The sequence below is a fragment of the Peromyscus californicus genome, unplaced genomic scaffold (genome assembly GCF_007827085.1).
Source record: "Peromyscus californicus insignis strain IS unplaced genomic scaffold, ASM782708v3 Scaffold_23__1_contigs__length_62951481, whole genome shotgun sequence".
NCBI classification, from domain to species: domain Eukaryota; kingdom Metazoa; phylum Chordata; class Mammalia; order Rodentia; family Cricetidae; genus Peromyscus; species Peromyscus californicus.
The window spans coordinates 36622481-36634611 of record NW_026294534.1 but is presented as its reverse complement, the minus strand read 5'-3'; the positions used below and the strand labels follow the sequence as shown (position 1 = coordinate 36634611).

Sequence of the window (12131 nt, the reverse complement as noted above, 5' to 3'; positions counted from 1 at the left end):
TCCAGTACTGGAGATTCAGAGACTGGGGGATACCTGGAGCTCACAAGACAGCTAGCCTAGTCTAATCACAGAGTTCCAGGCCAAATGAGGCTCTGCCTCAAAATCAAGCTGGACTAAAAAGCAAGGAATGATACTGAAGGTTAACCTCTGGTCTCCTTACACACACACCTGTACACATGTATACCTGCTACATGAACACACACACACACACACACACACACACACACACACACACACAAAGAAAATATATAATAAAAGATCAATAATGGCAGGTAACAAAAAACTATACCTTGGGCTATAAGATTGGGACATGATGATAATGGAATGTAACTCTCTATATATTCGGAAACTCAGCCTCACATTTACAATCAATACAGCACTATGCTAATGTAGAACCAAGGTGGCTTAAAGAGCAGAATTAAAGAGCTTAGGGGAAAAAAAGCATACCTGTATTCATTTTCACCTTGAAAGGTTTGTTATTAAAGTCTTCAGTTTTCCTGTAAAGGGGGAAAAAAAAGAGGTGATTCAAGAATTTGCATACTAAATCATGGAACAAAATGCTGTGAAAGTATATTTGGTTTTGGTGTACCTAAGACACGGGTTCTTGACCTTCCTAATGCTGGGACCCTTTGGTACAGTTCCTCATGTTATGGTGACCCCAATCATAAAATTATTTTCATTGCTACTTCATAACTAATTTTGCTACTATTACAAATTATAATGTAAATATCTGTTTTCCCACGGTCTTAGGTGACCCCAGTTGCCACCCAAAGCCCAAAGAGGTGGCCACCCACAGGTTGAGAACTGCTGACTTATAAGTTAATGCCACATTATCATTAATCTTGCTTAAGGCAAAGTTTAATAAGGAGGGTAGAATTGATAATTCCATTCAACTTAGGGTTCAATCATTTTGTCTTATAATAAAGTTCTATTTTCATATAATGGTGATCAGTGATGGTTGAAAATGGAGACCTCCCTTCCTTCCTTTCTGTCTAGCTTTGTTTCCTTTGCTGTAGACTAAACTCAGCCTCATGCAAACCAAGCATGTGTTCTACCCAGTGTATTATATACATAGCCTCAAATTTCATTTCAAGATGTTTAATTTCTATGCCTAACTTGTGTGAGACCTCATGATCCAAACTTGGCACACAAAGGAAGTCTTTTTTTTTTAAACAAATATCCATGTGATTGATTTTTCGTTAACACTACAAAGAATTCACTGTTAAGTATCACTTTCTAGAATTTCAGAAACATAGGCTGGTATCTTGGAATCATTACCTTACACACGTGGATCAATTTTCATAGGCAATGTACTTTTAAAAAGTCATTTTATCATATTTTACCTTTTAGTTTTTAAATGTATACAAACAAAGAAGCACGTTCCTGGCTGGTTTTTAACCTTGTTTCTCTACTCTGGCATATTTCTGAACACTGGACTTGGCAGCCTTATTGCCTGTAGGGTAGGGATGCCGATGGGCCCAAGGGAGAAGGCAGTGGTCTGTGCAGGAGCTTTGAGAACGTTCCTCTCAATGTATTTATTTTAATCTTCCAGTAGCAAAACTTTCAGTATGTTCCCCTTAAATGGACAAAATAAACGGAAAAGTGGCCTCAGGGGATGTCTGTGACCACAGCTGAGGCAACTTCTAAAACAAGAAGGGGTAAATAGTCCCAGAACACGAGAACTGTAAGGACATTTCCCAAATTTGACCTCGCCGTGCCTTCTGGAACAAGGCAACATATTATGCTGAAGACTGATTCAGGTTTTAAAGGGGAATGAGGAAGGCAGTGTTCACACTGGAATACTACTGACTGATGAGGAAGGCAGTGTTCACACTGGAATAATGCTGACTGATGAGGAAGGTGGTGTTCACACTGAAATAATGCTGACTGATGAGGAAGGCAGTGTTCACACTGGAATAATGCTGACTGATGAGGAAGGTGGTGTTCACACCAGAATAATATTGAACTGATGAGGAAGGCAGTGTTCACACCAGAGTAATATTGACTGATGAGGAAGGCAGTGTTCACACCAGAATAATACTGGCTGATGAGGAAGGCAGTGTTCACACCAGAATAACACTGGCTGATGAGGAAGGCAGTGTTCACACCAGAATAACACTGATTGAGGAGGAAGGCAGTGTTCACACCAGAATAATACTGAACGGATGAAGAGATCACTGTGGAAGGAGGGTTGATTCTCAGACCACAAAAGCTGCTAATGTCTAAAATAATGTTTCTACACAGAGTGGAGAATTAACACCAACCTGTATTACTAGAAATCAGTGCAGATATTTGCAAAACATTGGACTCTCAGACAGCAAAGGAGGATTAAGCAGAACAAAGGAAGGCACCACCAACCCTCGGGCTGCTCATTTTTAAAATGATGTATCCTGTTACTTCTAAGGGTAATTTGTTAGTTTTTTGAACATTATATTGTTTTAGTTGTCAAAACATTAAATGACTAACTTCCTAATCAGGCAAGACATTTTTGAGGTTCTTAAAGATGAGCCTTGGTGTTTGCATGCTTAAGAATAACCAGAAACCCAAAGGCTTCTTGGGTGACTAATAAAAATGCATGATTCAGTCTCCCTTGTTTGCACAAAACCATCAGCAATTCCACCACTGAGAACTCTTGAAGCAATTTAAGCTACAGAGAATCCAGTCTCTTTTGTTCTGTTCTGAGAAAAAAGTGCCTTTGACTGCACTTGCATAACAAGCATAGATTATTCTGGGGAGCATCAAATTCTTGGAGTGTTTGCATGCTACTAAAAGACCGCACTGCAAGTATTTTCTTAAATTGGAATTGAATCAGGGCCAAAGCTATGACAATGGGTCATAAAATATAAATCATTTACCCAAAGAAGACAAGTCCACAGAACAAAGAGCTGGGTCAAAATCATTTTTCATAGGTTGTGAAGGGCCATATTTACTTAAATAAGTTCTTTACAAAGTCGACAGAAAAAGCAGCATTGTACCAATTCAGTATATGCATGGCAATGGGTTTGTTTTACTTGGGGGGGAGGGGAACTAACTTTTGTTTCCAGCATGTGTATGACAACGGATTGTACTACTGGTTGATACTTCAGCAACAACATCATGTTGTGTTAAAATCTTTTAATTGTACCAACTGCCTTTCCATTATTGATACCTCATTATTGTTTTGTGGAGCAGAGGGGCCTTTGTTTTCAATGTGCATGGAAGAATAGACCGTGCAAGTTTTCCTCTGATTGGGCGTCCTAAGAGGTTTGACCACATAGCAACACAACTGTGGCCACAGACTTACAATAATGCTTGAATTTATTATTTATCATCATAATCAGCCATGTATTCTGAAGAAGAGCTGAAGCAATATCTTTCCTCAAGTTTTACCCAAGAATTCTGCATAAGTCATGTTATTTTGGTAGAGCTGAGTGTAAACATCAAGGTCATAGATCAAGTGAGAGACTAAATTTGGGCTGAAAGTTAAGGCTCTAATTTTTTTCCATAGAATGATTTTAATCACTCAAATTGATATAGCTATTTTGAAGGAATATATTGATGGTTTACATAATTTAGGTGTAAGTATGTGGATAGTCTGTACAGTGAGAAAACCCTGGGATATTAGATTGTTTAGAGATGTATTTTAAATATGAAGATGGCAATACGCTATACATTAAGGTCCAACTTGAATTTTATGTGTTCTTTGAAATGACCTCTTTTATACCACCCTTTCTGGTTAAAACACCTTAAGTGGTCAATGCACTTCCCATTTTCTGTCTGTAGTGAGATAAGAAGTATTCAAAATTGCTAAATCAGTTCATGTCTCAATTAGAGCCAAATGGCTTAATTCAAGTTGACATTTAGCATTACTTATCTGTGGGAATATGTCAACATGTTTCTTTGAAATAGTTACAAGTAAATGCCAATCAGTTCATTTTGTCCTTTATATTTCCTTAGTTTTGAAAACAAAAACACACCTCAAATCCCTTTCTGAATACTTCCTCTAAATTGTTCCCCACATATGAGACATCAACTCCTCTGTCTCCAGGTGGGTGGTACAAAACTCATCACTGTAGCTATAAGGGCAGGATGTTCCATGCATAAGGATCCTACCTCCCACTATTACTCAGCTAATGAACCTTGTGGATGGGCTCACAGTATTAAGAAGGCAAATTAGGCACTGCAGTGGGACTCAACACATTCAACATCATTATTTAGAATGAAGAGAAGTAATTAAAAGTACTAAAAAAAACCCCAAAAGATCAAGGAGCTACTAATGATTGTTATAAGAATAGATATCATTCTTTTAAATCATATTAAATTGCCCGGTATCTGGGGAAAAATTCTGAAAAAAATCATGGGTTGAAGGACTTCTGTAATTGTTCTTTTGGGGATGTTACCATGTGAACTACTCAAAACACTTATAGATTTTCCAAAACACACATTTTCCCTAAAGCCATACTGAAGACAGAAGTCAGTGGTAGACAGGTAAGGCTGTCTGGTATTTCCTCAATGCTTCAAAGTCAGCATCAGGGGTTGAGGAGCTGGCTCTGTTGGTAAACTCTTTCCTGCCCAAGCATGATGACCTGAGTGTGGATTCCCTGGCACCAAGGCTGTGTGCAATTACACCACAGCAGAATACTGTGGCTCTCTGGCTAGTCAGCCTTGCCCACTAGTGAAATCTAGATTCAGTGAGAACCTGTCCCAAAAATTAAGGCAGAGAGTAACTGAAGAAGACACCAACGTTAATCTTTGGCCTTCACAGACACATGTGCATAACACATCAGTATGTACATATGCACACATGCTTTTATATAAGTACATAACCCTACACAAACATGAAGTCTGCAAAATACTCTAAATGAATGTTAAATTTATTTTGCATGGTCACATGAAATATTACTTTAGCATCCTACTTTTCTGGTGTCATGTATGCTTATAATTCTTGCAGATAATTAAACTACGCCTCTCGGTGTTTGAATTGCACATTTTGTTTTCCACTAAGATACCCATTTGTTCAATTTAACAGTGTGGTACTAGGAAAATTACATGAGATTATGCCACATAAATCAAATGGATTCTTCATAAAAATGAAGATCCCCAAAGAGGATCTGGTGAGTCAGGCACAAAAAGCATTATAGACAGTCAATTAGAATAGTCCCCTAACATAATGACAGTGAATCGAATAGTATTGGAAGGAAGGTGCTGTGGTTAAAATATAGTTGGTGCCTCCTAGAGTTTCATATATGAGAATTAATCTCCAATGTCAGTTATTAAAAGGGTAGTAATCTTTACAATGGTGTTTAGAGGTGGGGTCCTTTCAAAGTGATTAGAATTAGGTAAGATCATTAGGATGGAGCCCGCACAACTGAATCCTGGTGGCTTCCAAAGGAGACGGAAACAGATCCGAAGCATCACAGACAATACCCCGACTCTTTGTCCCTTGCCATATGATGTTCTAAGATGTCTCCCTTACACCTAAAAGAAAAGTTAAAATAAGCCCTGTTCTTTACAATTTTCCCATTCTGTGGTACTGGATTATTGGTCAGAGAAGACATGGGGTCAAGAATGACTGAGTTCAAATTACATCTACCTTGAATCACCAATACAATGTATACTAATCTATTGATCATCTTCAACAGCTGCAGCAAATCAAATCTACCTTTTCCCTCACTTACCATGAACAGCATACATCATCCCCTATGTTAAAGCAGGCCTTTATCCTTGACTATGTTATAAGAAAATAACCTAAGCCAGTGGTAGTGGTGCTCGCCTTTAATCCTAGCACTCAGGAGGCAGATCACTGTGAACCTGAGGGCACCCCGATCTACAGAGTGAGTTCCAGGACAGCCAGGACAACCCAGAGAAACCCTGTCTCTTTCTCTCACAAACACGCAACAACAACAAGGCAAAAAAGAAGATAACCTAGAATTTTCTGACAGATGTATAGGGAGTTATTGCATCACTCCAGATTGAGGCAAGCTCTATGGTTTATTAGTTAATCTGTACACATTCTCCCATCCCCCAATTACCCCACCCCAACTTAGCAGAATACTGGAACTGAGGAGGATTTCTGCTCTCTGGGAGGACAACTCTTAACAGATCTTTCATTTATTTAGGACATTTTTTTTTTTTCAAACACTGCCGGGAATATGATAAGACAAACTTCAGGAAACATTTGGAACAACCACTCCCCACTTAGCATAACCGCAGTCAAAACTGCTAAAGCCAAAGAGAGTGATATTAAAAGGTGGCGATGATTAGCCTTTAAAAGGTCTTTCCCATTGCTGTTGATGGTTCAGAATCCCGGAAGACGGCTGCAGGAAAGAGATGCTTATAAAATGTAACACAACGAATTGTGAGACAAATGGAAGAGTTCTAGCATCCTCAGTGAGACTAGCTTCTCTTCCTGTCACTGTCCCAGAAGTACCTATTCCTATCTTGGGGAACATCTTTGATCTTTAACAATAACTAATTTTGAAAATTGTGTACTTGGTAGAATATCCCTCTACAATAAAGCTTTATATTTTCTGTTCTAGTTTTTATATATTGATAATACTCTGACATTAAAAAGTATTCCATTTGCTGGTTTAGTTTTCCATATTTTATACTTTAGGACATAAATTGAGACAAACATTAAATGCTTTAGTAGGAACAGAGATTTATGGTTTGATATATATTTTATTTTCTAAATTCCAGCCCTGTAAGAAAACAGATTTCTGAGGATAGATATATGAGGATATATAAAAAAAAAAGTTTTTTTCCAAGATGACAGAGCAACAAGCTGACACTTGAGAGGGCAGCAGCTCAGCTCTCTGGAGTCTTAATAAAGAACATGCTTCCTTCTTCAAGGAATCCTGAAGTGAAGCTTGAAATCAAGACCAAGCCCTCCTAAGCCTCACAACATAGTGTTAATTAAATATTGGGTTATGAGGGGTAAGAGAAGGAACAAACTATGAGGATGTGTGATGGAAAACAAAACTGGTTGATGAATAAAATTGGGACTGTTAACATAGAACCACAGGCTTATTCTTCCAAGACCAAGAGGGAATAATGGCTGCTTGTGACAGACTCTTTTTCTCCTAGCTACTGTGCAAATCCAGATGGAAAGCATTATTTTGATTTTCTAAATCCAGGCCCATGGCTATTGCTGCTTTTTCTATGAAAACCCCAGAAATGTAAAAGGTATGTGTCTTCTAACGTAACTCCATGGCATGTTATGTTACCAAGTTATGACTGTAAAATAATCCGTTGTGTTGCTAATTGACTGTTAAAGACACAGTCATATTTCTTCTGGTTTAATACACCTGTTTGCTGAACACCTGGGAAAACATTGACATAACTTGGCAATGACAGGGTTGATTGACCAGTTCTAGTATTCCTATAAGTATCTCAGAGATGCAGTGGAGAAACCCCATCTGTCACCTGGAATTTCAATTTCCATGAAGGTGTAGGACAAAATTAACTTGGTCGATTAGTCTAAGTTTATCCAGAATGAAACTATATATAGTTCCTTTGTATACATTTTACATTTGGTAAGTTGGCTCGTTGTAGAAATCCTAAGGAGGAAAACAATGGGTCAAAAGCAGAGGGAAAAAAAACCCGTGTGATATATAAAATTTATTAAAATATATTTCTGATATTTTGTTGGACTGTTTAGTGTGGCATCCCTTTGGCTCTATGGAAATGTGCAATAAAGACAGATGTCTTATATTTTCATTGTCAAAGTTACTTATCTCTAATATCAGAAATGCAGCACTATGATCACATGGGTGACACTACTCTTTGGAGTGCAAGGATGGTTCTCTAGAACTTAGCAAGGACACCACCAAGATTCTTGTATGACGTCCCTATGTGCCAAGTGTTCAGAAGGAATAAAAGGTGAAGAAACACTCATTTTAAAGGAGTTCCTTTTTTTCTGACTGTGTGATTTCACCATCCTTTTGAAAAGAGAACAAAAAGAGACATACTTGTTGGTTCTGCAGAGGGTATCCACATGAGAGAAGACAAAGAATTGTGACAGCGTTACGTTTTAGCCCATGTAAAGATGAAATCCTTCAAGGTGGCTAAAGCTAATATGATTTGATGGAAAAGGCTGCCTTCTCAAAACTGACATGAAATAAGCCGAGGGGATTTAATGGACTGTGGGCTTAGTGAAACACAACTGTTTTAAAATGCAGTTAAGTCAATGGATAAATCAACTGTGGATTTTTTTTTTTTATTTTATAAATCAAGCTCGTGATCCTATTGTGCTGGGATGTTGGGCCCACTGGAATCATGTTGACAAGCATCTTCTTTATTTATGCACATGACATCCTGGTAAGAAAGCAAGTCTAATAGGGCTTTGAAGGTCTTTAGATAACACTGGTGGGGAGTTGGTGAGGCCACCGGCAACATGGTGGAAACACTATGATGAGCTGTCGGTCAAGTATTAGCAGCTGTGAGAAATATTATTGGCAGGCACTCCGATTGTCTTTTATTTTCAGATAACTCATGCTAGTTGTCCTTTGGGTTAATGATCTCAAATAACCCAAGTTTGCAGTGTGTACTGACAAACAGCTGTACAGATAACAATCACAACTAGAAACTTCAGTGTTTCCTAAGGGATGTCCCTGAGTTTAAGAAATACAACATCCAAATGTTGACTGTTCTGTTCCTTTAATGCTGGGTTCTTAGAAGTCTAGTTATCAATCTTCTTTTGAAAGAATGCAAAGAGGTACATGCTAGAACCAAGTTGCTTTAAGATTTCTGTGTACCAAAACAAAATGGGATTTTACATTTGTTGCTCTTTTGTACAGAAAAATGCCAACCCAAACAATCCAACTTCTAGTCCTTAGCCAGCTCATGAGTTCCCAGCATGCTTCACTGTTTATACCTAATATAGTCCTTCATACCTTACCACTATTTAAAGCTAAGCTGCCTATCACTCAGTCTACCAAAAATAGGCAAGGAAAACATACAAATTTTCCCTTAAGTTGAGCGCTGGAGAACAGTGAGACTCACTTGAACAAAAATTCGTAGAACTCCATACTCACTCGACACAGTTGTTAAATAGTAATGGTTAGAAAGTTCGAATAAGATGTTTGGCATATTTTAATTTATACAACTAGGTCTTATTTGGTCTCATCTTTATTAGACATTTGTCCTCCCTGCCCCCTGTATCTACAAAAACTCTCAATTATTTCTTTAAATCCTTGATGTTTATGACTCTTAGAAAGGCCAGAAAGCTCTCTTTTTAACTTCCTAAATGCATGAGGTCATGAACTCTTCCCATCTGCAACAACCTGGTTGTATCTTCAGAGGAAAGCCACTGAGGCATGGGTTCATCTACCACAGCATCCAGAGATTATTGTATATTGTATTACTGTATTCCAGGTTCATAGATAGAAAGGGTGTCTGTCTGGAAATTTGTGATAACTTGCCAATCACCAATTTCTTCATTTCTTTTTCTAATGAAAATACAAGTGTTTCCTCATTTTGTCATAGCAGTGAGTAATGGAAATCCAGAATCTGTCAGGATCATGCATGCTTGTATTAATTCTATCCCAGCATGTCTGAGGAGAGCAATCACTTTTCAGTAATACCTAGTTAATTTATAATTTATTTTATTACCATTAACATGTTGGCAGTCTGTACTTCTTGGTTATGGCTGAGGGTCAGTAATGTCACTTACTAAGGAGGAAGTAAAAATATGGGCAACCCCAAAAGTTAATTCTTTCTTACAGAAGCAGCGACTTCACAAATACATATGCATGTGCACATACATGCACACCACACACAAACTCATGCACATATGCACACACATACACACACACACACACACACACACACACCACACACACACACACACAAACAGGGACAGACTCCAACAACTCAAGTTTTAGGTAGCTTTCAGGCACATGCTCTTAATACAACTTCTTTTAATCTTATCACTAAAGTGGATGTCCTGTTAATGTGGGCCAGAGAAAAACTCCCCAAACCAAACCAAAACAACTACATGTGTGTGTCTGACTTTTTAAATTAATTCCTTGATTAGAACACAAAGAAATGAGTCTCATTGGGACATTTTCAGACATGTGTTATTATATTGTTATTGTTCCTATGTACATCCCCACCACCCTTTCCGGTCTCTCATATCTCCTTTGGGCTCCTGTTCACTTCCTCAACAGCCTGGATTCTGCTTTCATGACACATACGTTCCTTCATCTCCTGCTGTTCCCCAGATCTCTCTTCTCTAAATCATTCTCTTTTTATTTGCATCCCCTTCATACATATCCACATACTAACGAAATCTAGAAATTCAAGTATATACAAATTTTAATTCACACGAAGAAAGACTTGTTTTAAAACACAGAATCATAGGATTTTTTTTAATCACCTGGAATATACTAAATCTAAGAAGGTAGGCGGCCAACAAATATCCATCGAAGGTTTATATTCAGACCACTAAGCTTATTGCTCTGGTTGCATTTCCCAAACACAATCCAACTGGAAGCCACTTTTAATGATTCATTCACATATTAGAATTCACAAGAAGAAGATCATTAAAAGATTCATATTTCTAAGCCGGGCGGTGGTGGCGCACGCCTTTAATCCCAGCACTCGGGAGGCAGAGCCAGGCGGATCTCTGTGAGTTCGAGGCCAGCCTGGACTACCAAGTGAGTTCCAGGAAAGGCGCAAAGCTACACAGAGAAACCCTGTCTCGAAAAACCAAAAAAAAAAAAAAAAAAAAAAAAAAAAGATTCATATTTCTGATATGACCAGGGTTAGAGGGGATATGTATTAATGGAAGCCTACAGCAACTGGGCTGTTCTCTCAGCTGCCAACTTGACTCCAGAAATAAGGTCTATCCTACGTCTTTCCATGTTGTCTCGTGTCTTTCCACTGGGGAGCTCTATTTGAGAAATTGTGTCTAAGATAACATCCATTTCAGAAATCTCCACTTAAAAAAAAATGAACAAACTTCAGCCCATAAATTACCATAAGCTTGTAAAAGCAGGAGGGATATTGGGGGCGACAAGAATTATTAATTTTCTTTGTATTCTGCTGGCGTTGACAGCAGAGAAGTCCTTTGAAACTAACAAATCACAGCACAGTTCACCATTCCAAATGCCGCATTCTTTGCACAATCTACTAGTTTTGAGGAACCAGGGCTAGAACATCGAAGCACACTGTATTCCTGGCCAATGTTTTCATCACATTTTCTAACTGGTAGAGTCATTCATGTCATCACTTGGTAAATCACAACGGCACGGGGAGCCCAGTGGCATTTGAAGCTATTTTGTCGTGTGGGTGACTGCTGTGCTGGGCTTTGGGAACAATTACCAACGTCTGTGACACAAAAATGTCAGCTTGTTCCCCTCTTTAAAAAAAAAAAAACGAAATCAAACTGGTTACTTAACACAAGTTATGATTTAATATACTTGACTCTATTTTAATGCTGCCCTATGACACATGTATCATCAAGAAAATACTGATAGGAGATGATCTGAACTGGGGAGAGCATGAGGAGTATGAAGTGTGAAATGTTTATAAAGAAAATTTATTTTCCTCCAGAATCATAGATGAACACCAAGCCCAGGAGATAATGCTCAAATGGGTCCCCTGGGTCTTATTTTAATGACTACATAAAATAGTCTGCACATAAAACATCAATTTATATGCAGCAAATGGTTTTTTTTTTAAAGGTTTCTGTATAATTTAAGTACTTGCAGTAGTACTCTGCCAAAGCAGCTAACTTTCTGTCTCCTCTGATGCAAAGCCAGGCCTGGGTTAGCCCAGTTTCTATATTGCTGTGTCTAAGCTCCAATTCAAATGCGACTCGTATGCATTTCTCATGCTGCTCTGGGTTTAAGAAATTCCCTTCTCCTCAGGTTTGGGTCCATTTTCCCTGCATCTCCCATCTCAGAGTATGGCATCATTCATTCTGCATTTAATTATCAGCCAAACATGGCAAGAGCTTGTTTTATTTCAGACCCTGTGTAAAATAAAACTTGGGGTTCCCCCCAAATGGGGCTCTACCTCTCTGCCATGTGTGTCTTCAGAAGTAAAAGACATTTTTACTCTGGAAAGAATATATCCTTCTACTGAAGTCCTGCGATTCATTTGGTCTAAACTCTACAGCTTGGGTAGGAGGAGATAAGCATTTTCAG

The 12131-nt window shown here is 38.4% G+C and overlaps 1 protein-coding gene across 46 annotated transcripts in view; it reads right to left on the bottom strand.

Moving 5' to 3' along the window:
• The window catches only part of Sorbs2 (sorbin and SH3 domain containing 2), a 316642-nt gene that overhangs the window by 92355 nt on the left and 212156 nt on the right, over positions 1-12131 (bottom strand). For all 46 annotated transcript variants that reach the window (XM_052752150.1, XM_052752149.1, XM_052752154.1 and 43 more), the window contains one exon: positions 448-497. In XM_052752150.1, the coding sequence (XP_052608110.1) occupies positions 448-457 (10 nt within the window). In that variant the 5' untranslated portion in view covers positions 458-497. The remainder of the gene's footprint in view (positions 1-447; positions 498-12131) is intronic.